The 27,484-nt window shown below is 37.5% G+C and overlaps 1 protein-coding gene across 4 annotated transcripts; it reads left to right on the top strand.

Moving 5' to 3' along the window:
• Positions 1–1,042: 1,042 nt before the first annotated feature.
• LOC140161027 (neuronal acetylcholine receptor subunit alpha-9-like) lies at positions 1,043–27,478 on the top strand. Of its 4 annotated transcripts, none has more exons than XM_072184406.1 (7): positions 1,043–1,208; positions 1,792–1,943; positions 14,816–14,839; positions 16,039–16,145; positions 21,460–21,753; positions 23,558–23,793; positions 24,529–27,478. In XM_072184406.1, exons 1-7 carry the CDS (start codon positions 1,151–1,153, stop codon positions 25,002–25,004), a joined length of 1,347 nt encoding a protein of 448 aa, XP_072040507.1. In that variant the 5' UTR covers positions 1,043–1,150; the 3' UTR covers positions 25,005–27,478. The 4 variants fall into 4 exon arrangements, with proteins under 4 accessions (XP_072040507.1, XP_072040508.1, XP_072040505.1 ...); XM_072184407.1 differs by having other exon boundaries at positions 14,816–14,860; positions 21,574–21,753; XM_072184404.1 differs by having other exon boundaries at positions 14,816–14,860.
• Positions 27,479–27,484: the final 6 nt, after the last annotated feature.

Below are 27,484 nucleotides of genomic sequence, written 5' to 3'. Positions count from 1 at the left end.
TAATTGCCAGCATGTCATATTAATTTGTTGTTTATATAATCATACCCCAGAAGGGGTCGATAAAGTTCAATAAAAGTTCAAGTTCAAGTGCAAGTGGAACACGTGATTTGATTGTGACGTCATCCTGATGCCGCTATAGTTTTTTTTAGTCTAGGGAATGTTTTCTCAGTTTATCATAATATTATTTTTAAATAAAGATATAAACCATTCTGTGCAATTATTTCTGGAAATGAGTAACAATTTTTTTTCACATGTTTTTTTTCAATATTTCGAAAAATGAGGCGAATTTCCAAAAAAAATATATAAAAGTTTCCCGAATTACACGTCTCTATTAGGATAGGAGTAGGATCTTAGGATTCCTCGAATGGCTTCCATTCAAAAAATGTGTAGTTTTATATACTTTGGACTTAAACTTCAGATACAGATACAATGAAGTCGGAAAAGGTCCATGTTCTCTCCCATTAACCTCCCCATTTTTGCTCAGAAATATCAGCAATTAGTAATTGGGGAACAATTAAAGGAAATAGCAACCCTTCTTTTCATTTTTTATGAAATCTTTAGCGTGAACATTCAGATATATACTCCCATTGTAATCAGTAAAGCTTCTACTGTGTTTAGATCCGAAATTGCTCAAAATCAATTGTGAACAGATAATAAAAAAAAATAATAATAACTTCATTATGACAATTTAAGAAAGGCTCTGCAAAAATGTTGTCATCGTTAAAAGCAATTAGCAGTTATTAGCTACTCGTCAATAAAACCAACATAATTAATAAAAATCCTACCTGCACTATTAGATAAAGCATAACAAGGAAAGTACATGAAACCTCTTAATTATGGTACAAATTAAACGGATCTATTAAACCGATGACCAATTTCCATCTATATATATTCACATTATCTGTTTGGTCTCTGAAAAGTACAAGGCGTTGTCTTTTATCATTTATGTTCAACGTTAATACGCCGTGTCTAATATCAAATAATTCATAATAACGTCTTATATGTTGAAATACAAAAATTTTAAAAAGATAAAAAAGAAAAAAACAACGCGTGGGCAAGTTAAGATAGAAATACACTTTTCGTGAGGCCAGTTCAGTATCAGTATACATGTAGGAGTACCCGGGAGGAGTACATACAACCCAGTGCCGGAATGAGAAAAAACATTCACAATGTCTTGGCCATTTGGCTTCTGTTGCATTTTTTACTTGGTAAGCATCCTTTCATAAATATTATTTATTTTGTAAGTTAAACATCATTGAGTTAGCAGCATCTAGACTGATATTGGACTCTGTCATATTGACATAAGCTTAGAATGTTACCTTTTCAGAGTCTGAGTAGAGCATAGACGTAGCTTGCGAAGCCTTCACGGCGTCTTCATTCATCAGCGTAGTGATTACACTCCTCCGGTCACCTGACCACACGGTGGGTGGTCAAGTGACAGCAGATCATCATAGATGGCGGGCAGGTCGTATCCGTCATCCGTGTTGAGTATATGTCTGTGGGTCTTGATCTCTAAGGTTTAGATATCAGGTGACCGGAGGTGTGTATCTCTACGCAGAATGAAGACGCCGCCGAGATGGCGTCGCAAGCTACGTCTTTACTCTACTCAGACTCTGAAAGGTAACTTATTATTGAGTTAAATGCACAAAATTTGCATTGATGGGAAATCAGCGTTTCAAGTTAAATTTGCACTGCGTTAATCAAACTTAACTATACTTTGGTATAATGTCGTGGTAATTAAGTTTCAATTTAAAAGTTAATTTTTATATATTTTTGTATTTTCTCCTAAAGCAACGGATGCCAGTCACCCAAGGGGAGACGATTATAATCTAACCACGGAGCTTTTCTCAAAATATGGTTCAACAAATCCACGACCTGTAGGAAATTCCAGCACTCAAGTAGAAGTTGTTATAAGTCTGAATATTGCGAGGATCATTGAATTGGTAAGAGAACTAAAACTTTTTCATAAGCATTGCACCACAGACCCATATTAATTATCCGTACTCCCCATTATTGAAATCTACAATTTAGTACCCCTATTAATGGAAAACACGTGTATTTTTCTCATTGATCCTGTTAAGCAGTACGACTGGAAATAGTTGGATTTTGTAAGCCAAAACCTATCTAAAGTATTCAAATATCTACTAAAAATCGTTTAAAACTTAGTATAGATGATTTTGTATTTACTTTCATAAATGGGACCGAGTTTTAAAAAGGACGAAAAGCTACACAGCAAAGGGTTTTTTTAAACTTTGACCCCTTTTTAGGTTTTGAAACGTTTTTTAGTAAATATTGATTTTTTTTAATTAAGGCTATTCTTGATTTCTTGCCCTGCGGGGCCCTTATATATTGTGGTCCCACTTTGAGTGTTTAGTCGTCGTATAGGAGTCGCCGGCCACGGGCCTGCCGGCCCTGCGACCTTGATGTTTGTTTTTGATACTGGGCCCCAGTTAAGGGAGCACACCACTAAATCAATGTGCCATTTGTGTCGCCCTAATGAGGTCCGGTAAAATACAAAAACTTTTAAAGGTATTATGGGCTGGAAAGAAAAAAAGCAAGGTACACCAACTTGATGTGGGGAAACAAGTAAAATGCAGACTAGACAGTATGCATGGGGACAAAAACAGCAAACGTAGGCAGAAGAAGTAGGCAAAGTTCGATAGCCAAAAATTACCAGTTCCAAGGTCCACAGAAGTAAGTGCTGAACCTGCAAAAACAACAAGGATCAATGGTAATACAAAATTGCACTAGAACAAGTGATGAAAATCACTGTGCATATAAACAGACACGCTAAACCAGGCCCGTACGCAGGGGGGGTGCGGGGGGTGCGACCGCACCTCCCCAAATTTGATAAAGTACACAAAAAGTCCCAAAATGTAAGAATTTGCGAGCGTAAAGCGAGCAAAGTTAAAGCAAAAATCAAGTTTTTACGCTTTTTTAAAAAAATGGTCCAAATTAGGGAGGGAAAAGTCCACTTTTCACAAAATCGCCCCTCCCCCCCCTTTGGCAAAAAGTCCACTTTTTCAAATCAGCCCCCCCCCAAAAAAATCCTGCGTACGGGCCTGCGCTAAACCAAACATCCAGAGTAGGCACAAAACAGGCAAAGTTCGATGGCCAAAAATTGCCAATTCCAGAGCCCACAAAAGTGTCAGGAAAAAAGTACACTGGAAGTGATGAAATTCACTGTGTACATAGCACTAAAACACTAAACAGACACAAACAACCGACGTTTCGAGCAGATAAACTGCTCTTCTTCAGGGACAGACAACAAAATATAAAGCAAACAACAAGAACTACATGCTGTAGTTTGAAAACAAATTCAAGTCAAAAATTGAAGGCAAGTTCAAATTGAAATAAGTAGCAAACAAAGACAGCAAACTCAGAGCAAAATAAGTTGTGTCTTCTCTCATTGAGAGCAAATTCACTACCATTTATGGGCTGTTCTTTAGACTAATAATCAGGAAGAGTAGCGAATTATAACTTTACATAAAAGTGTAAAGTTTGTGCATAAATTTGAGTCGCCAAAAAGTCGCATTTTTATAATTATCGAGAAAGTAGATCCGTGAATTAAAAAAACGACAGAAACGGGTTTGCAGTCTTGAGAGCATGTCAAAAACAGTGAGGGCGCTGTTCACGGCCTCGTAGCGGGCAAATGAGGTGGAAGGCTACCCATACATTGCAACATGTTAAATGTTCATCGATTTGCAATCGACTGGTTATCATAAAAAAATCTCAAAAAAGGCCTCAAAACTAGCAATGAAAACCGTTTTTACACGTATTTCAATGGGCGATTATTTAGTGGTGTGCTCCATTCAAGGGGCCTAGGCGTAAAACCGTGCTCCTGTGAGATTCAGCACAAAATTTTAGATTTTTTTTCCATTTAAATAGATTATTTTTAAGTTAGTGAATATATATAATGCGTTTTGGATGCAAGTTTTGCTAAGTTTATTCCACCAGAGGCCCTCAAAGTTAAAGAAATTGTCACAAATTGTAAGAAAATAAGATTTCTTAGATTTGTAATAATATGGTCTTAAGGCTGGTCTGAACCCTGGCATTATGGAAACTTTTGGGCCTCATAACTGCTAAATTGTTGGTGTAATGTATATAAAAGTATACATATTTAGAATGGCAAAGACTTGATCAATTCATCTGTGAGGTCAAATTTGGGCCAAAATGCTCATTTATCTAGGAGCAGCTTTTTTATTTTTTTTTAAATATATTTTTTGAAATATTTAAAATTTGGGCAAAAATCGCGCTTTTTATGATTTTTTTTGAAATTCTGCATTTTTTGACCATTTTTAGTGTAAATTTCTTAAAGTTGGTCGAAATACAAAAAAATAAAAAACTGCTCCTAGATATTTTTATCTAGTTTTTAAAAATTAATAAAAAAAAAAAATTGGCCCAAGAATGTTTTTGTTAATAGTAGGATAAACGAAAAAGAAGTGGGCCAAAAACCCGTTTTGGGGGATTTTTGGCCAAATGTGACCTCACAGATGAACGTAGTATATTTTTATATACTTTAGACCAACAATTTAGCAGTTATCCATAATTCCAGGGTTCAGCTCAACAAATCGGCACAAGTCCTTAAACCCCAAATATTTTGAAGGGGTGATGATTGTTGTAAAATCATTAATATTAAACCCTTGCAATTATGAAACGTAATTTCTTTTCATTTTTAAGCGGTTTTTAACAGTTAAACGGTCAAAAACTAAATGTATAGAATTGATATCTAATGCAAATCTAGGAGAGTAAGCATAATGGTCAAAATGTTGAAAATATGCATATTTTCGGAATTCACTATTATAACTTTATTGGGGCATTTCTCTAAATGTGAATGTCACAGGGCACTAATCAAAACATTTTATATTTTAAGAAAAAGATAACAAAATTCGATTTTATGAACATCAGGTACCCTGGGGCTCAGTGGCGTAACTCCAATGGGCTATGGGAGAGCCGCGTCCACGGGCACCCGGGCTAAGGGTGCCCTTAGCAGTCAAGTTAGCTTAATCGATAAAGCGTTCGACTATGGTGCGAGAGGTTGCGGGTTCGAACCCTGGTGGTGCCTAGTACGCTCTCGTGGAAAGAAATTGAGTTAGCTTGAAATTCCCCTGGACTAGGAACTCACTGCTATTTTGTCTCGTTGTAACCCTTACGAAATTCAGGGAGCTGATCCTGGTTGCGAAGGTTATTTGTGGAATATCTAGGGTGTGCACTCTTGAAGCAGCAAAGTCCCTGAATTGTTATTTAATGGTTTATGGGATGATATGGGGCCGTAGTGGTCAGCGACCACCTCTAAAGTGTGCTGAGGCTTGTGGATCAACGTCTAGGCGTTGTGCCTGTGCGTAGCGCACTATAAATTTTCTTCTTTTTTAAGGGGCACCCATCAGCAGACCGGATACCCTTTCGACACGATAATACTTTGTTATAGGAAAGAAGTGGAAACCCTTACCCACCATGCATAGAATTATACTCTTCATTTGGGTGTCCCCTTCAACACAAAATTTTCGCGGCCTTCGCGCATTGCACATAAAGACAAAAATTCAACAACTTGATTAGGCTATACCAAACTTGTATGCACATTTTTTTTGCGTGCCCGCACCACTGGTATTGTGTATTCTTTCCTCTGGGCGCCACGACTCCTAGCTACGTCACTACAGCTATAGTGATGAATCTTCAAAAGTAAAGACATTGGACAAGATGAAAACATTTGTTTAGTTATTCAGTAGGTCTATGGCTTTCAATACCAAAATTGATTAGCTCTGCACAATGCACACATAGTCCGACGGGTAGGACCTGTTTTTTCTTACTTAGCAACTATATACTCAAGACTCTGATCGTTCAAGAAAGTTTAACTGCGAAAGTCCACTACCTGCCTCACCCGAAAACAATTTCAGCACAAAATCATTTGAAAGATCAATTTAAGACCAATATTCAACTTCATTATGACCAAAATGAATGCGTGATTGTCCTGTTTGTGCAAATTTTCACGCGCTCCGCTCCAAGAATTGGGGGAGGGTGCCATTATGTGTCCTTAGCCCTGGGCGCCACAAGCCATAGCTATGCATATTTTCGGAATTCACTATTATAACTTTATTGGGGCATTTCTCTAAATGTGAATGTCACAGGGCACTAATCAAAACATTTTATATTTTAAGAAAAAGATAACAAAATTCGATTTTATGAACATCAGGTACCCTGGGGCTCAGTGGCGTAACTCCAATGGGCTATGGGAGAGCCGCGTCCACGGGCACCCGGGCTAAGGGTGCCCTTAGCAGTCAAGTTAGCTTAATCGATAAAGCGTTCGACTATGGTGCGAGAGGTTGCGGGTTCGAACCCTGGTGGTGCCTAGTACGCTCTCGTGGAAAGAAATTGAGTTAGCTTGAAATTCCCCTGGACTAGGAACTCACTGCTATTTTGTCTCGTTGTAACCCTTACGAAATTCAGGGAGCTGATCCTGGTTGCGAAGGTTATTTGTGGAATATCTAGGGTGTGCACTCTTGAAGCAGCAAAGTCCCTGAATTGTTATTTAATGGTTTATGGGATGATATGGGGCCGTAGTGGTCAGCGACCACCTCTAAAGTGTGCTGAGGCTTGTGGATCAACGTCTAGGCGTTGTGCCTGTGCGTAGCGCACTATAAATTTTTCTTCTTTTTTTAAGGGGGCACCCATCAGCAGACCGGATACCCTTTCGACACGATAATACTTTGTTATAGGAAAGAAGTGGAAACCCTTACCCACCATGCATAGAATTATACTCTTCATTTGGGTGTCCCCTTCAACACAAAATTTTCGCGGCCTTCGCGCATTGCACATAAAGACAAAAATTCAACTTGATTAGGCTATACCAAACTTGTATGCACATTTTTTTTGCGTGCCCGCACCACTGGTATTGTGTATTCTTTCCTCTGGGCGCCACGACTCCTAGCTACGTCACTACAGCTATAGTGATGAATCTTCAAAAGTAAAGACATTGGACAAGATGAAAACATTTGTTTAGTTATTCAGTAGGTCTATGGCTTTCAATACCAAAATTGATTAGCTCTGCACAATGCACACATAGTCCGACGGGTAGGACCTGTTTTTTCTTACTTAGCAACTATATACTCAAGACTCTGATCGTTCAAGAAAGTTTAACTGCGAAAGTCCACTACCTGCCTCACCCGAAAACAATTTCAGCACAAAATCATTTGAAAGATCAATTTAAGACCAATATTCAACTTCATTATGACCAAAATGAATGCGTGATTGTCCTGTTTGTGCAAATTTTCACGCGCTCCGCTCCAAGAATTGGGGGAGGGTGCCATTATGTGTCCTTAGCCCTGGGCGCCACAAGCCATAGCTACGCCACTGTCCTACACGTCGGACTATGCACATCCTTGGTCAGGGGCACCCGATCTACTTTCGCCCCCGGGCACCCAGGCCCAAAGTTACGCCACTGCTGGGGCTTAAGCGTAAAATCGTGCTCATGAGAGATTCAGCCAAACTTGAAATCGGCTGTGTAACCCTAACACTAGGAAACCCAACAGTCCAGAAAGTAGTACCCCTTTTGTCCGGAACAGGCTAGGTTTGTCCATATCAGTCCACAAAAGTCCAGATAGCCGACACCTAGAAGGTAATTCAATTTTGGTTCAGAGTTTGTTCACTTTTTCCGTAAAAGTCCAGAAGAGTCCGGAAAAGTCCGCAAAATCCTAGAACTTGTGTTGGGGCTAGCTGCAGACATGAAGTCTATGCTGGTCAATCCAGCAGCAGTCTCATCTAGCTCCAGACCCATTGTTAAACTGTTGACTTAAGGCCAGCTCAGTGTGTATATTCGAAGGCGAATATACTTGATGAGTAAATGACAGCAAACCAGTGAAAAATACCACAAAACTCGGTCAGTGGAGGTCCGCTCGTACATGTCAATAGCATCAGCGGACAATTCGATCGCTCATTGAATTAATATTATCACGTGGTAATAAATTTGCATTGGACAATAGATTACTATAATGGTTTAGTACTGCATATCTCGGTTTAATCTTCATTAAGCAGGTGTATGGCTGGAAAGGTCACGGTGAATTTGCCGTGGACATAACTGCACTATGCCTCGGCTTCTCAACAGATTTAAATGACCGCGAAAGAGCTTCCTTTATTCTAGTTTCCTCTAACTCCCTATATTTCTCCTCGGTGACAACTTTATCTTTCCTGTCCATAAGTGTCCGGATCACACTAGCTGAGTTTGTGTTGTACGGGGTGGTGCGATTGGAAATGAAGATATTGATCTGTATGTGTCGCTTTTCTGTAAACTAAAGCGCTCCACAGACTCCGAGTATTAGACGTACAATATTGTATGTAACACATACCTTATTTAATCTATTGCCATTCTATTTCCAGCAATGTTTAAGTTCTAACGAATGTTTGATGACGAAAATTCGAAAATATGTTACATATAATATCTAGCAGAAATATATTATCGATTTTTCGTCATCAAACATTCGTTAGAACTTAAACATTACTTGAAATAGAATGGCAATAGATTAAATAACGTATACAGCCTGTCTCAAAAAAAATTGTGCAAGTGATAAGCGCCCTCTATGGCGATTAGAAAATACCGTTGAGACACGATGCTTACATCAAGGGCACAGTCTTAGCTCTCAAATACCGTTTGTTCTGTTCAATTTGCTCTTTTTAATCTCGAGATATGTTTAGTTAAGAACGAAAGGGTAAAATCACAATTGTGCCACTTTTACTGGGGAATATGGCTGTACATGTAAATCAATGATCTACCAAAAAAACGTTGACAACGTAAAGAAAGCAGCAAGTTTAAAAAGCCCCCACCTCGGCTCACTTTTTGAAACTTGGTCCCATTTTGAATATCAACAGCAAATCGGTGTTTTTAGCATCATTGCCATTAACATGCCTACTTGTTATTCGTTTAATTCAATCATTGATCATGAACTTAATAATTATTATAAAACAAAACATATATAGGATATTGGCCAAGAACAACATAATAACCTTTCTGATCGTTCCAGAATGCTAACAACTTTTAAGTAATATATCGCATCGGCACATTAAGAAGATTCATAACACTTCTGGAAATGTTTTAAGTTGATAATTATGACAAAGTTTAAATCAGTATATTTTACAAATGGGACCAAGTTTCAAAAAGTGAGCCGAGGTGGGGCTTTTTAAACTTGCTGCTTTTTTACGTTGTCAACGTTTTTTGGTAGATTTCGTTTCTTTTTATGAATGAAGCCGAGTAGCTCCAAGCTTGAAAAGTCATCCGGTTACGAAGTACTCCATAAGACGAATAAAGCGAAAAATAGAAGTTTGAATATTTTATCCTTGATTTATGACAATAAAAAATACGAGTATATGTAGCTATAACTAAAATGTACGTGGTTCTTTGTAGCACTGGGGCAATCTAGTTGGATATCCAAATTTCGCCGTTTGTGGTTCTTTGTAGCCCTGCAGGCAATCTAGTTGGATATCTTTATTGAGCGGCGGTTGTTGGCGGTCTTTCGCGGTTCGTGGTATTCCTTTATTCTTCAAGCCCTGTCCTCTATCGGGGCTAAATTTATTGTATAAGCTTGTTGGAAATCCATATTTCGCGGTGTGTGGTTCTTTGTAGCCCTGCGGGGCATATAGTGGGATATCTCTATTGAGGTGGTTGTTGGAGGTCTTTCGCGGTTCGTGGTTATAATTTTCCTTATCCTTCAAGCCTTGCCCTCTATTGAGGGCTAATTTATAGTTAAAACTTGTTGGACATCCATATTTCGCGGTGTGTGGTTCTTTATAGCCCTGCGGGGCAATATAGTTGGATATTTCTATTGAGCGGCAGTTGTTGGCAGTTTTTCGCGGTTTGTGGTTTTAATTTGTAGGATATCCATATTTCAAGATTTGTGGTTCCTGAGTCCTGCGGGGCAATCTAGCTAGATATCCAAATTTCGCGGTTTGTGGTTCTTTGTAGCCCTGCGGGGCAATCTAGTTGGATATCCCTATTGAGCGGCGGTTGTCGGTGGTCCCTTTAATTTCGGGCCGCCCTCTCCTCTACATCCCGAGGATGCTTTTCAATAATTTAAATTATACGGTGTCAACAATTACTATTACTTGGTATGATAACTTATCTTACCATGTTGACTTATATTGTTTGTTAAGGCAACTTTCGCGGTTCGTGGTTATAATTTCCCTAATCCTTCAAGCGTTGCCCTCTATCGAGGGCTAATTTGTGCCTGGACACCTCGAATAAGCCGTAAAGTCCCCCTCTGGTCATTTTTACTTTTTTACATATTTGCAAAGATAATGTTTCAGGGATTAAAATGACACCTCAATAAACTTCATATGACAATCCGAAGCGAAGTTATGGCTTGTTATAGGTTGTCATGAATCAAAACGCGAAACCGAGAAAAACGCGTTCAAAGTTAGGGAAGCATAATGACCATTCATCAGATGGGCCTCAGAAAATGTAGATTATTTCATATTTCCACTTATTTCTTTAAAATAAAACTTTGTATGTGTTTAGAAGAAAGCTTAAACATTTCAAATCTGCAAAAATCTCAACTTCGCCAAAATACGAGATTTGCATATATTTTCACCTGTAGCTCGAAATGACGTTTGCCGAGTTTACGGCTCATTCGCCGCGTCCAGCCACATTTATAGTTAAAACTTGTTGGACATCCATATTTCGTGGTTTATGGTTCTTTATAGCCCTGCGGGCAATCTAGTTGGATATCCAAATTTCGCGGTTTGTGGTTCTTTGTAGCCCTGCGGGGCAATATAGTTGAATATTTCTATTAAGCGGCAGTTGTTGGCGGTTTTTCGCGGTTTGTGGTTTTAATTTGCAGGATATCCATATTTCAAGATTTGTGGTTCCTGAGTCCTGCGGGGCAATCTAGCTGGATATCGAAATTCCGCGGTTTGTGGTTCTTTGTAGCCCTGCGGGGCAATCTAGTTGGATATCCCTATTGAGCGGCGGTTGTCGGCGGTCTTTTGAGATTTAATTTTACCTTTAATTTCGGGCCGCCCTCCTCTACATCCCGAGGATGCTTTTCAATAATTTAAATTATTATACGGTGTCAAAATTACTATTCCTTGGTATGATAATTTATCTTACCATGTTGACTTGTATTGTTTGTTAAGTCAACTGGACGTGACAAAATATCCTGCTATGTAGACATTAATTTGTTGCTAAATTGACTTGGCATAATAATTTATTTCGGGAAGAAGACATCCATTTTGGTATGTCGACTTAGCATGATAATTTATCTTGCCATATTGACTTGTTTGTTCAGTTGTCTTGGCGAGATATTTTATATCGTCATGTTGACATAATGCTGATAATAAGTCGACATGGCAAGATAATTATCTTGTCAAGTTGTGTCACATAGACGCTTCCGTACTATATATGCTTGATAAATGTTATTTGGATATTATTTTTTCCTGCTGGCCTTCCATACTAGCGGAACAATTTTCCACACCTACAGAGTGTTTGTAATCAACCTACCGGGACGGTATGACAATTGTCATGTTCTACGATAGCTGAAGATGACAGAGAGTCAGGTCTCTTAATCGATTCAACAACCATTCATACATATCACAATCATCATTGTCCTATTATCATGCGAATTTGCCCGTGGTAGGACAAAATATATTTAAATGAGAATAACAATGAGTAACGTCGTATTGCATACCCTATAATACCTGATCTGGTTTCTTGTGTTATTCAGATTTCTTTTGATCCTTGATGGTGTTGTATCACATTATGCTGTGTTTTTAAATAGGCCCTTAACACAAAAACAATTTACATGAGAATCAAACAACTTGCTTTAATAAAAAAATAATATCACAATAGCACTGGATGTTTAAAATTATGTTATCCTTGATTAATGACAATAAATTGTTTAATAAAACATTGAAAAAAAAATCAGTTGGTCACCGGGTTTCGAACTCGGGATAGCGTATCTGGAGTCAAGCGCACTAACCATTAGGCCACGGACCTCTGCTGTAAAATACTTTGTCGAAATACAGCATTTATTATATAAATGGATGCGTCGTCCGATAAGAACAAAAGAATTGTGAAAAACTTGATTTTTTGGCGAACGGGGCTCAGAATTTGTATGTAGGGTATCCAGGAATCTGCTAGGGTATATTTGGAAGTGAATCTGAAAAAGTAGTGTGAAGGTGATAACCAGGTAGACCTGTAGCAGTGTCCAAAAATTCTGGATCAGTATGATTTGCAACTAATTTTCGCTATGAAATACCGCGTGAAATGGAAGCAAAAATATTTGTTTATTACGAACAATGATTGACTGTAGGATTGGTGGCCCTTTTGGAATTAATGAGTTGTCACGATATTACACCTGGGACTGTAAATAACATATAGCATGGTTTTAGATACATTTTGTACCCAGCGAAAAATAACATCGAACAATAGAAGTCAAGTGTTTTAATGTTACGTGTAAATATAGTCTCGCGGGAGCATCTGTTATTAGTCTTCTTTATCAGTCTTTTTTTTAAAAACTTGCTGGTCACGGCTACCGCGTGACTCTAATAGCTGATGTTGATGCGTCTAATGCACTCCCCCCTTCGGGGCTCGTGCATTAGACGCATCAACACCAGCGCGCGTGCATTATTTTGTCTAATTTCATTAATTTGTCAAATTTCATGAACTTGTCAAAGTTCATTAACCCATAATATGTCTAATATTTGTTTGTCTTTTAACATGTCTTGAATGACAAAAAGAACAGTATTTACCATGGTAAAATCATTGACATGCACATGTATTTAATTTTACAGCAGAATGTGAAATATTTATTTATCGTTTAAATTGGAAAAAGAGGAAAAGGAGAATCATTATACCTTTATCATGATAAAACATTAAAAACAATTTTGTATTGTTGTGTAATTGATGCATTCTTTTGATTTCTCGAAGGAACTCTTGATAAACTTGATGCTATCATTGATTTACATTTTCAGCCCTATTCCCTAGTAAAAGTGGCACAATTGTGATTTTACCCTTTCGTTGTTAAGTAAGCATATCTCGAGATTAAAACAAGCAAATTGAACAGACTAAACGGCATTTGAGAGCTAAGACTATGCCCTTGATGTCGATGTAAGCATTATGTCACAACGGTATTTTCTAATTGCCACAGAGGGCGCTTTTCACTTGCACAATTTTTTTTGAGACAGGCTGTATATGTTACATACAATATTTATGTACAATAAAAAGTCTGAATACTGCTTTAGAGTTTGATTGAACCGTTGGGTTTCTGACTATTAGTGTATCCAAGAAAGTATTTTTTTGGGGGGGTCATTGGTCCACAGGTGTAAAATATAACTTTTTACTTATAAAATATTCACAAATCACAAAGTTGAACAAAAATAAAATTTGCTGCACAGCAGTCTCATGTTGTTCCGCCTTTGCATTCAAATGTATAGAAAGACCACTCGCTATGTAGAAGGTCACTTCGATACTTACCGTCTATACTTTTTACTTTTTAGGACAATTACCCCCGAAAAAAGGGTTCCTATGGGACTAATGGAAAGTTTAGTTTTTAGTTCATTCTATAGCCTAACTGATACGTTTTTATTTGCCGTATATCCCATCTCCATAGGGCATATCGTATTCGGGAAATTGACTAATTGAATTTCCAAATGACTTCGTGGTGTTGGGTCTGACCTACTAAAGGACCTAAAATACGAGTCAGTTCTTTTGAGGTCTCGTACATGATGGAACCACAATAATCGACAATAGGTCTTAACGGGTTACCACACTCATAGTTGTTCGTTGGCATTACTCAGTAAGTTGATGTAAGTCGTTGCGTAAACTTTCCGAGCAATGCCAACGCGTACAATTTTGAGTAACGCTGACTCGATATCATTATGTTGGTCGCACTCATTTGTACTTACTTTATTGAGTTGTTACAACTCAGAAAATGAAACTAGCCTAGCATAATGTTCTAGAGGTGTGCTATAGTATACAAAATTTTGCACCGATTACAAAAATAAATATTTGAATACTGCTAATTGTGCAGAAAATGATCCAATTGCGTGAATTAAGTAACAAAGTACCAAATTGGAATAACTCAAAACAATAAGTACCAGTAACTTAATATGAACGAGTTACATCAACTTACAAACTAATTGGTTCTTTGAACCTTGTTTATTTTTCTAAGTTCACGGAACTTGAATTCAGAAGTTGGCATTACTTAAAAAGTTGACGCAACGACTTACATCAACTTTTTAAGTAATGCCAACAAAGTTGATTAGTTGACGGAACTTTTTGAGCTTTTTCAGCATTTTTTAAGTTCGGATAACTAAAATGAATTATTTTGTTTTGGCAACTTTGACACTATTTTTGAGTTGTACAAACTTACTCCTTTTGAATTGCGCCAACAAGGCGAACAAGTCATTTCTATGAGTGCAGGTTTATGCATTTTAGGTGTGCAATACATACGTGGCGTGTTCTCTGCAGTGGGGTACAGTTTCCAGTACTCGCTAACCGTGATCTTTTCATCCTTTTTCCATTTCTTTAACATACCAAGAATTATATTTAGATGTTGGGTCAGATTTCAGTTTTTGATATATTTTTTCATCGCCCAACATTAACTTTGTCCTCTTAATCAATCGAAAGGTGTGACTCTTATGGTTAATTTGAACCCGGCTGGCACCTTTGTCCAAAAATATTGCACAAAAACCATAACTAGAGCAGATAGACCGATGTGGCATCTCTACTAAAACTACATCCCGCCCATTCTCCTTCGTTAGACCCGGTACGGTACATAAAATGCCTTAGCAAGACGAGGGTTAATACAAATCTTAATGTACTTTATTACAGAACGAAAATATGCAAACGTTGACAGTAAGTGCGTATATCAAATTGGTAAGTTATTTTTCTGCAAAACGTTTATGGGAAGACGTGTAGCAAAATGGTCATATTTCATTGTCATTTCAGGTAAAAGAGCAGATTTTGTTCTTTCACATACTTATTACGGTTCCCAAGAAACTGCAATTTGAAGTGAGGCATCTTGCGCGATCAAATGTATTAGTTATGTATTTTATTGTTTTTCAAGTGGCGATATATAACATTTTTACAGTCAAAAATCTCAAAAAGCAACTAAGCTTTTATCATGTTATCTTCGTATCAAGTCCCTGCTTCTTTTACATGTTGTATTTAGTAAATTGCCATCTTGTTTGCATAAAAAATTAAAAAGGTGTTTCTAGATGTTTCTATGACTTTTCTCATTTTTGCATTTTTGCACCTTCAAAATAGTACCGGGAGGCCGACGGATATGGATAATTTTTTTTTTGACGCATCGTCACATTTGTTCGGTCTAAAAATCGCATTTTTTTAGTTATCAGGTTTTGGACTTTTTTTACAAAAAAATGAAGCATTTAAAAAAATCTACTTCCATACTTTTTTTTGCTGCTTTTTAACTTTCTTTTAAAACAAAAATTACATCTCTGGCATCGTCCCGGTACTATTTTGAAAGCCGATACCTAAAATCCAAGATGGCCGCCAATTAAATATGCAAATGAGATTTTGGGGGCTGCATTTTTCTGATTTTTTTGGTGTCAAGTGTCTTTTACACCAAGTATGAAGTTCCTAGTATGTCTAGTTTAAAAAATGATTTTGGTGCACTTCTTCCCAAATGCTGATAACATACTTTTTGACTTACTTGACATGTAGAAGTTACTGTTCATTCGCTTAGAACTTGCTGATAGTACCGGTATATTGTTACATTAATTAACAGTTTTACTAATTGTCCGCGTAGTCTGCTCTTCGAGTTGTAGCGCTTTAATATGTTAATACATGAATGAATATTTATGAGCAGTTGGAGGTTGTACCTCCTTGGCTTCCGCTAAATTCACATTATGTTCAAACTCTTCTGCAGTATGAATGAATGAATGAATGAATGAATGAATGAACGAACGAACGAACGACTGAACGAACGAACGAACGAACGAACGAACGAACGAATGAATGAATGAATGAATGAATAATTAATTAATTGTTTATTTTATATATTAGTTTTATGGGTGTGCTTTTATCTCACAAAGGTGTGGTACGATGAGTTTCTAACTTGGAATACAAGCAAATATTCCATTCCATACATAAATATTCCACCCTCGTGGATTTGGCGTCCAGATCTCCACTTATATGACAAGTGAGTATCTTTTATGTGCGTCTACCTTTTCAAATGCCGTTCTCTACCATACATTAATTGTGAGTCCAATAAAACAGTACTCACTGTGGACGTTTCGAAGTCTAGCAGACTCCTTTTTCAACACTGTTGATGTTGTGAGGATCTTCTGTTTACCGCAACGGATGCTGGTTGCTTAGCAATGCGATTGCCAGATGTATTTTTCTTGAGAAGATCGTCAAACACGTGACTGAGATTGTATTGCCCTCGCCTCTGTTCATGGTGGTCCCTAATTGCTTTCTGATTGCTACTAAGAAGAACAAAAAGAAAAAGTAGACCTACTGTGCCCTTTGCAACGGCACGAGGTAAGTTAGGCGTATGACTTTGATGGCATCATCATGCAGCGTTAAATTTGACCCGACCTTTGACCTCGGATGACCTTTTCGGTTTCATACTCCCCAAATGTTAGGGATAATCTGCCCCAAGTTACAGCCTGATCGGAGCAACTTTAAATTTGACCTGACCTTTGACCTCGGATGACCTTTTTGGTTTCATACTCCACAAGTATCAGAGATTCTTTTCCCAGAGTTGCAGCCCAATCAGAGCAACTTTAAATTTGACCTGACCTTTGACCTCGGATGACCTTTGCGGTTTTCTACTCCCCCAGTGTCAGGGATCATTGTCCCAAAGTTACAGCCTAATCGGAGCACCTTCAATTTGACTTGACCTTTGGCCTCACATGACCTTTGCAGTTTCATACTCCCCAAGAGTCAAGGATCATTTTACCTGGGTTACAGCCCAATCAGAGCAACTTCCAATTTGACCTGACCTTTGACCTCACATGACCTTTGCGGTTTTATACTCCCCAAATGTCAGGGATCATTTCCCCCGACTTACAGCCCAATTGAAGCAACTTTAAATTTGACCTGACCTTTGACCTCATATGACCTTTGCGGTTTTATACTCCCCAAAAGTCAAGGATCATTTTACCTGAGTTACAGCCCAATCAGAGCAACTTCCAATTTGACCTGACCTTTGACCTCACATGACCTTTGCAGTTTCATACTCCCAAGTGTCAGGGATCATTTCCCCCGAGTTACAGCCCAATCAGAGCAACTTCCAATTTGACCTGACCTTTGACCTCACATGACCTTTGCGGTTTTATACTCCCAAGTGTCAGGGATCATTTCCCCCGAGTTACAGCCCAATTGAAGCAACTTTAAATTTTACCTGACCTTTGACCTCACATGACCTTTACGGTTTTATACTCCCCAAGCGTCAGGGATCATTGTCCCCAAGTTACAGCCTAATCGGAGCAACTTCAAATTTGGCCTGACCATTGACCTCACATGACCTTTGCAGTTTCATACGCCCCAAGAGTCAAGGATCATTTCCCCCGAGTTACAGCCCAATCAGAGCAACTCTTAATTTGACCTGACTTTTGACCTAACATGACCTTTGTGGATTGATACTCCCCAAGTGTCAGGGATCATTTTCCCAAAGTTACAGCCTGATCGCAGCAACTTTAAATTTGTCCTGACCTTTGACCTCACATGACCATTGCGGTTTTATACTCCCCAAGTGTCAGGGATCATTGTCCCCAAGTTACAGCCTAATCAGAGCAACTTCAAATTTGATCTGACCTTTGACCTCACATGACCTTTGCGGTTTCATACTCCCCAAGAGTCATGGATCATTTCCCCCGAGTTACAGCCCAATCGGAGCAACTCCTAATTTGACCTGACCTTTGACCTCACATGACCTTTGTGGTTTGATACTCCCCAAGTGCCAGGGATCATTTTCCCAAAGTTACAGCCTGATCGCAGCAACTTTAAATTTGACCTGACCTTTGACCTCACATGACCTTTGCGGTTTTATACTCCCCAAGTGTCAGGGATCATTGTCCCCAAGTTACAGCCTAATCGGGGCAACTTCAAATTTGACCTGACCTTTGACCTCACATGACCTTTGCGGTTTCATACTCCCCAAGAGTCAGGGATCATTTCCCCGAGTTACAGCCCAATCGGAGCAACACCTAATTTGACCTGACCTTTGACCTCACATGACCTTTGCAGTTTAAATGGTCATATTTCAACATTTTACTTACCACCCCCCACCCCATTATTCACCATTATTGTGTCATCTGTAGAAACTATGTAGTGGGAATGATTGATTTTCAGAAATGCATCATGGGAAGGCGTGATGCAGTTTTAGCCAAGATATCACCCCCCCCCCACCCCCACACAACCCCCCCCCCCCCCCCCCCCCCCCACCCCCCACCCCCAGTATAGCCATCAGTGGAAATGATATAGATAACATACAGGCATCACATCACAAGTTACAAATAATTAACAAACTCACTCAAGATATGTAACAAAATTGGCATCTGAACATACCTCAGTTTGTTTGGTGTGAATCGCCCACTTGCGGTTTCATACACCCCAACTGGGCTGTTCCAGTTGAAATTCATACAACCTCACCGGAAGACATTACCTTAATCTCCCACACAGGGGGAATTTCGAATGGGCCTACCTCAATGGGTGACTCCGTTTGTAATATTCACTCCCTGTGGGGAAGATTCAAGTCATGTCTTGCATGAAGGGTGTATGGATTGCAGTTGGAATAACCAGGCGACGAGTGGCATGATAGAGCCGGCAACTTGTGAAATCGCCCGGCCGTGTGGCATTTTCCACACGGTTGACGATGGAAATTTACTGAATTTAGAGAATGCACGTCATTCACCACCTGGGAATAGCCTAGTAGACGAGTTCTGACGAAAATTTGCACGTTTTGAAGCACAGACAGCAGAACCATTGTCTGTGGTTATCTCTAGACTACATGTCTCCATGTTACTGCCCCTAATTATAATGGGGGGGGCAAATGTGAGGCAAAAATTACCATTTTTGACCCCTGTGACCCCTGAATGACCTCTGATATTTTTGAAAAACATTTTACAACATTTGTATCCAGCTACCCAATACGGCTTGGGACTGAGTTTGGTCGAAATCCGATCATGGATGTGGCACTAGTAGTAAATTGTGAGAAAGAAAGAAAGAACTAGAGCAACTGTGCCCTTTGCAAGGGCACGAGGTAAGTTAGGCGGATGATTGTGACGATCTGATGAAGCAGCAATACTGTGCTGGATAAGATAAGGATCATTGCCTTTAAATTTCAGCTCAATTGAAGCATTTTGAAAACTTGACCTTTGACCCCTTTATTGCCCCATAATGACCTTAAATGAATCTTAAAATGTTTTTAAAATGTTCAGAACATCATAAGGATCATTGCATATAAATTTTAGCTCAATTGGAGCATTTTGAAAAACTTGACCTTTGACCCCTTTATTACCCCTTAATGACCTTAATTGAATTTTCAAATATTTTTTAAATGTTTAGAATGTCATAAGGATCATTAAGTTAGGCGGGCAGCCTAACTTATTTCTTTCTTGCCATTTCTTTGTTTCTTCTTCTTCTTCTTCTTCTTTCTCACAATTTGCTACTTCTTCCACATCCTTGATCGGATTTCGACCAAACTCAGTCACAAGCAGTATTGGGTAGCTGGCTACAAAAGTTATGGATTTGTTTAACGTCAGAGGTCATCCAGGGGTCACAGGGGTCAAAAAAGGTAATTTAAACCGAAAATTCTTCGATTGATCTGAAATTTGAATGCAATGATCCTTATGACATTCTATACATGTTGAAAAATTTTAAAAGGGGTCAAAGGTCAAGTTTTTCAAAATGCTCCAATTGAGCTGAAATTTATATGCAACGATCCTTATGACATTCTAAACATTTGAAAAACATTGTAAGATACGTTTAAGGTCATTAAGGGGTAATAAAGGGGTCAAAGGTCAAGTTTTTCAAAATGCTTCAATTGAGCTAAAATTTAAATGCAATTATCCCTATGACATTCTTAACATGTTTTAAATATTTTAAAATTCATTTAAGGTCATTAAGGTGGTCATACAAAGTTTTCACAATGCCAGCTTTCCACGATCAAGGTAGGCCCCTATATTAAAATGGCAATTAATGAAACAGTCTTATTAAAATTAATACTATCCAGCACAGTATTACTGCTTGATCAGATCGTCACAGTCATCCGCCTAACTTACCTCGTGCCCTTGCAAAGGGCACAGTTGCTCTAGTTGCATTTATATTTCAGCTCATTTGGAGCATTTTGAAAAACTTGACCTTTGACTTAAATGAACATCAAAATATTTTAAACATGTTTAGAAAGTCATAAGCATCATTGTATTTAAATTTCAGCTCAATTGGAGCATTTTTCGGTTAAATGACCTTTTTTGACCTCTGTGACCCCTGGATGACCTTGGACGTTGAAAAACCCCATAACTTTTGTAGCCATCCACCCAATACTGCTTGTGACTGAGAAACTTAAAGAAAGGGCAAGAAAGAAATAAGTTAGGCTGCACGCCTAACTTAACGATACCATCAAGTCCAAAGGCATGGTTGTAAGCCCATACGTAGAGTGGGTTTCGGAACGCTTTGCAAGAACATTTAAAACTATAATATCTCGTCAGCCATGAAACCACACTGCACTTTGAGAAATATGCTTGTTCATCCAAAAGATAAGAGGGGTCAGCTTAACACCACGGATGTAATCTACTCTATCCCATGTAAGAACTGTAACATTTCGTATGTAGGTGAGACAGGCAGGAAGTTTGATAAAAAGCTCGACGAACATAGGGCATAGGCTGATACGGCGAGTGTCAATGTTCGCACAAGGGCGAACAGAAAAGCCTCGGAATCTACTATCAACAAATCGGCGATTACAGATCATGTGCTGGAGCAAGATCACATCATAAATTGGGATGAGGCTAGGGTACTAGGTAAAGAGTCAGACAGATACATACGTTGGATCAAAGAGGCAGTAGCAATCAGAAAGCAAGGGACCACTATGAACAGAGACGAGGGGCAATACAATCTCAGTCACGTGTTTGACAATCTTCTCAAGAAAAATACATCTGGTAACCGCATTGATAAGCAACCAGCATCCTTTGCGGTAAACAGAAGATCGTCACAACATCAACAGTGTTGAAAAAGGAGTCTGCTAGACTTCTGCTAGACTATGAAACCTTCTTATAATTTTCAATAACATTCGTGATGAACATGTTCAGAAGTTTTAAACACGTTTTTATGACCTTTATAACGCGACGTTAACATGTTATTGAAACGTTTGAATAAACCGTTTAAAAACGTTAATAACACGTTTATAACAAGTTATAAGAACATGTTTATGTTTGCTGGGTTACGATAGTGTTAATAGTTTTAATCATGAATATTATATATTTATAAGTATAATCATTTGATAATATTCACAGCATTGATAGAAACTTTAAAGACTTTGAAGACGTTGATGCGTGGATCTTCCCCGATGGCATGGTACACTGGGTTAGTCCTAACATCCTGAAAACAATTTGTGTTATTGATCCTAGCCTCTTTCCCTTCGATACCCAACGTTGTCCTTTAAAATTTGGATCCTGGTCTTATAATGAGCAGCGGATGAATGTTACAGTTCGACACCTTTTTATTGGAAACTATTTTCTCGGAACTGGAGTATGGGAACTGGAAGACGTTGTCAGTCAACGTGCTGTTGTTAATTATGGGTATCTAGGGTAAGTAGAGCTTAGGGGACAGGCAGAGCCACTCTGAGTGTGTAATTTTAGAAACTGATGTGCATTGGATCTTTAATTTATACTAACAATGAGAAGTACATAATAGTATACATTTTCAGAAAGGAAATTCCGCAGGGTATCCAACTAGCACAGTATAGCAGTTTTTTTAAATATTTCTGATATTCTATGCCAATTTTTCGTCTTTAATTCAACTTGCCTTAAATTTCCAAATCGGTGAAAAGTGCTCATTTACTACTGGCAACATTTATAATCTAACTACTGTTTTCTCAAATTTTAGATTTTTTTTTTCTTTGTTTTAAAAATGTGCGTAACATGGATAAAATTTTGACTTTCAATTTTGACCAACATTTTGCATATTTTAAGGTATGAAAATAGTCTAAGGTGCTAATTAAACAATTATGCTCATAGTTAATACTGAAAACTCAGATTCGGATATTTGATATTTTAATCCATTATTATTGTGACGGAATGGAGAAATAACTAAAAATCTGCCCGGAGACACTTTTGGGCAGGACCAGGTGGTGGTCGCATTGCATTCTCTAAATTCAGTAAATTTTCATCGTCAACCGTGTAATTGAATGGGATTATTTTGAAATTTTAAAACGCTTGAAATATCACAAACAAATAGGCCTATGTTAATACATAATATAAATACAAGCTAAAACCGTTGGGGTTCGATAATGAACCCCACAAAACTAACCAAGTATTTATGACGTGTCATGTCAAAAGGAGACACTTTTGGGCAGATGGACTCGGAGATATAGCCAAAAATCTGTCCGGGGTGATTTTTCCCAATTTGGGTTTGTTGCGAATTTGTGATACTATGAATGTTTAAAATATTGTCTGATAGTTTCAGACCGGAATATAACTGGCATCTTGTATTTTTCAAGGTAATTCCCACTCTCAACATAATAATAATATTTTAAAGGCCGATATCTCAATTTCCAATTTTATAATACCATAACAAACGAACTCAATATCTTCGCTTAGGAATGTCCGATTTCTTTGGGGAAAACGGCGTTGTGGAGCAAAATATCTCTATTATTTAAGATATGTAAAAACCTCAAAATTGATAACCTGCCCAAAAGTGTCTCCTTTTGACATGACACGTCACATATTGAAAATGCCATACGGCCGGACGGTTTCACAAGTTACCGGCTCGATCATGCCATTCGCCGCCTGGGCAGGACCATAAATGGAGAAATGCAAATAAAATTTCCCTTTAAAAGGGAAAGCCAGCCTTTATTTGGGTCAACGTGAAAGGCATTTTTAGGATCACGCTTACATCCATGTTACATGACAGTCCACCAAATCATCAATGATGAGAACATGCACACTGAAACCGCAAAAAACTTTTAACTCCTATAACTCCTGTCAACTCTTTAATTCATACTCCATATTGTTCTGTCTTTTTGTCTTTTCTGCTTTTTACCCATGCTTATTATCAATATTAAGAAATACACTGCTGTTGTTAGTTAATTTGCTGTATAAACTCACATTACATGTTACATGCACATGGATGTAAGCGTGATCCTAAAAATGCCTTTCACGGTGACCGAAACTAATTACAATACCTCTTCTACATTGAGGCTGGTTTCCCCTTTTAAGAGGAATATTTATTAGGAACAAAAATATGTTTGCATAAATCATTTTAAAGTTATGACCCACACCAAGCGGAGACGTTCTTTTTTTTCTTTTTCTTTTAATGAGTTTATGTCTACTATTTATGAAAATGATATAGATTGTTTTTGTATCATGTACATATTTGTCATCCTTTTTTCAGATTCTTCCCGGAGATTACTTACACCTTGGTTCTCAAACGCCTTCCTGAGTATTACATAACTACTTTAATAATACCATGTATCATGTTGTCCATTTTGAATTTGCTGACCTTTATTCTGCCGACTGCCTCTGGTGAAAAAGTATCTCTTGGCATCACCAACCTACTTGCCTTGGTGCTCTTTCAGCAGGTGATATCAAACTTGCTTCCGCCGACATCCCACAATATCCCGATCATAAGTAAGTATTATGAGTATGATTCCTGGTGCTGCGTGCAAAACTGCATACTTTTGCAAAAATGCAAATGCAAAACTACGTATTAATATAAATTATGTGATTTTGCATAAGCAAAAGTACTTTTGCCAAATATCAGTGATTATGTAGTTTTGCATATGCCAAATTACCGGGTACATATTTTACATTCACTATGAAACAAAAATGCTGGGAAACGCCGTGCAGTTCGTGCAATCCCGAACAGCAATCATTAATTAACGGCCAAATGACCTTCAGTTTTCCTACACTGAGGGATTTGCCCGGCCATTTAGGTTATGTTTAAGAAGATCTATACAGAGTGACCTTCAGATTCTCTGTACGACTGCACTAACTACACTGCCATACCACGACAAAATGAAGTAATGGACAATTTTATGTTATTGAGATATGGGACAAAAAGCAATTTATTCAATATTTAAATAAATGCCCAACTAAAAATTCGCGTGACGACGGAAAAACCTTCGTGTTTGCCATTGTTATTACTCTTCCCGCGCTCGGCAAATCGCTGAAGGCACTCCACAAAATGATGTAGGAAACGCTTATAGTAATCTGCTCTTCATCAGCATGCGGTGCCACAACGATAAATTGAATAATTATAAATTATTCTGCTGTTCAAATAATTCAAATAAATTTGCATTCGAATTTTTATGAGATTAAACTACACTAACAAACAATCTGTTTTGTTCTGATCATTCACAATAGGTTATTATTTCGCTCCAATGATTGCGATTAGTTGCTTCTCTGTTATCTCTGGTGTACTGGTGGCGGTATTATTCCATCAAGACAAAGCCAAACCAATTCCACAGTGGCTTCGGAAAATGTTCAAGCTGCAAACATCGGTAGATCAATCTGCTGAAGATCATCGCTTCAATGTGAGAGCTTTAGATGGAAACAATGATTCAGAACCAACCGGAAGAAATTCAAATGGTCTGGAATCATTGAAGAAGGGAAATGGTTCTGTATATGCCGTTTCACATGGTGATGAGACACCACATGATGAGTACCTGGATGACTCTGTCAAAAGGGGTTGTGAGAAAGGAAGCTTACATGTGAATCATAATGATACCAATGAATGGCAAAAAATAGCCAACAAGATAGACAACATATTCCTGGCAATATCTTTTGTGGCAACTATCACTGCAGTTGCAGTAACAATAGTATTGTTTTTGACGAATTAATTTAATTCGGCTTAATTTGTCTAAATATTAACTTTAAAGATGTTTGGGCAAGTGACAACCATGACAACGGTCTGTAGAAACGTTGAGAATTTTATATGTGTATATAAATTACACAGATAATTGGGAATTATAAATGACACAAATAATTGTAATGACTTTCAAAACGTAAAATAAGCGCAGAAATTAACACAATTTTCTTCTCAGAAATGTTGTTATTTAGCTTTCCATTCGGAAAAATATAGCATAATTTACACCTTTCTTAATAAAGTATCGGTTATTTTGATACTTTGCAAACAAAAATAAGACCAATACTCTTAAGTATATAGTAGTAATATAAATTCCATTTAAAAGGGGAAAGTCGGCCTCAGTTGAGAAGGATTCTTGTATATATTTGGGGTTAATTACATCGTTTTATTTTAGTAATTTTGATTGTTGACTCTATGTCACCTCTAGCTCTTCAAGTGTTCTAAATTTAAAGAATGCAATATAAAGAATGCTTAGCAAGAAATATATAACTATCAATGTCGAGTGTTGTTGATCTGGGAGGAGGTAAATTATGGCATAGTTGTTTTAGTAAAATTTGTAGCTGGTTTGAAGTACAATGTTTGTTGATACTTGCTATTTGTACATTACTGGTATAAAATAGATATTGAGAATTAAATGTAAAATATTAAGATACAATGTGTCTTCGTAAAAAAGTACACATGTAGACATTTCAGATAGCTCTGAAATGGTTTAGATACAGTGGATAAACTTTTATGGAGAGTTACCAACTGCTCACTAAATTTGGTTTTGCTGGATTTTTCGTATTTAGATACTTTTAAAGTTTGGATTTCCAGCAATCTCCAATAGGGATTTTTTTATCTATTTTTGGAATAGCACATTATTATACGAGTTTATATTAATACGCACTGGTATAGAAAACGTTTAAAGATTTTTTAACAACAACACTACACTACTTTTTGCTCACCTGGAACGTTTTACCAAATCAGCTAGCATCTTCTCCACTCTTCAAGTGTTCTGAATTGAAGGAGTGCAATGTAAAGAATTCTTTGGAAGAAATATAACTATCAATGTCGAGTGTTGTTGTTTTGAAAGGTAAATATGACATAGTTATTTTAGTAACATTTGTAGCTGGTTTGAAGTATTTGTTAATACTTGTAATTTGTACATTACTGGTATAAAATATTGTGATACAATGCGTCTAAATTAGTCCATATTTATATATTTGGTAAAAAGATACACATTTCAGATAGCTCTGACCTGGTTTAGATACAGTGGATGGAGTTTTATGAAGAGTTACCAACTGCTTACTATATACGAGTAAATTGGGCTATTCCGGGAAGAGAAAGTGTACATCCCTTACAGAGGAGTACAATTTCAATAAAAGAAATATCTGGATTTTCAAGTTTGATTCTTGAACATGACTAGAACTCCAGTTGCCGATGTTTCTGGAAAAAAACTTAGAAATACAATAAAATTGATAAAAACAAATCACGGAATTGTCCGAAATGAGCCCCTCAAATTTAAGATTGTCGATTGTAAACAAGTTTGCTGGAGTTTTCGTATTTAAATACTTTAAAGTTTGGATTTCCAGCAATCTCGTCTATAATATGGGGTGTGTATCTATGTTTTGAATTGCACATTATTATACGATTTTATATTAATACGTAGTGGTATATAAAACGTTTAAAGTATTGTTTACTTCAATACCACACTACTTTCTGCTCACCTGGAACGTTTTTGCCAGATTAGCTAGCGTCTCCTCCAGATGGTGGATGCAGAAAATAGATGCACGCCCCCTATTTATTCTATCAAAATATGCTTAGTTTTTTGATACTTTGCAAACATCAGCTTAACCATCGTTAAGACCAATATTCTTAAGTAGTAGTAATATAGATTCCTTTAAAAAAACGGAAAGCCGACCTCAGTTGAGAAGGATTCTTGTATATATTTGGATTAGTTTTTATCTTAATAGTTTTAATGGTTGGCTATATGTCACCTTCTGAATAAGGAGTGCAATGTAAAAAATGGTTGGAGGAAATATGACTATCAATGTCGTGTGTTGTTGTTTTTCATGAAATAGTTATTTTAGTAAAAATTTGTATCTGGTTTGAAGTACATTTTGTTGATAGTTGTTATTTGTACACCACTTGTATAAAATAGATTTTGCTTATTAAAAAGTTTATGTAAAATATTAAGATACATTTTGTCTAAATCAGTCAATATTTATATATTAAGGTACACATTTCAGGCATTTCAGATAACTCTGAAATGGTTTAAATACAGTGGATGGAGTTTTATGAAGAGTTTCTGTTGATACTTGTTATTTGATTTTGGGGATTAAATGTAAAATATTGAGATACAATTCGCATATATACATGTATATTTGGTCAAAAGGTACATATTTCAGATAGCTCTGAACTGCTTTAGATACAGTGGATGGAGTTTTATGAAGAGTTACCAACTGCTCACAAAAT

The sequence above is a fragment of the Amphiura filiformis genome, chromosome 9 (assembly GCF_039555335.1).
Source record: "Amphiura filiformis chromosome 9, Afil_fr2py, whole genome shotgun sequence".
NCBI lineage: Eukaryota > Metazoa > Echinodermata > Ophiuroidea > Amphilepidida > Amphiuridae > Amphiura > Amphiura filiformis.
This window is presented reverse-complemented; position numbering and strand designations above follow the sequence as displayed.

Excerpts from the sequence above, each read along its gene's own strand:
- LOC140161027 (XM_072184404.1), top strand. The coding sequence starts at position 1,151 with ATGAGAAAAAACATTCACAATGTCTTGGCCATTTGGCTTCTGTTGCAT. Across the intron at positions 1,944-14,815 it reads TTGCGAGGATCATTGAATTG|AACGAAAATATGCAAACGTT; the intron begins GTAAGAGAACTA and ends ACTTTATTACAG. Across the intron at positions 21,754-23,557 it reads GTTAATTATGGGTATCTAGG|ATTCTTCCCGGAGATTACTT; the intron begins GTAAGTAGAGCT and ends TCCTTTTTTCAG.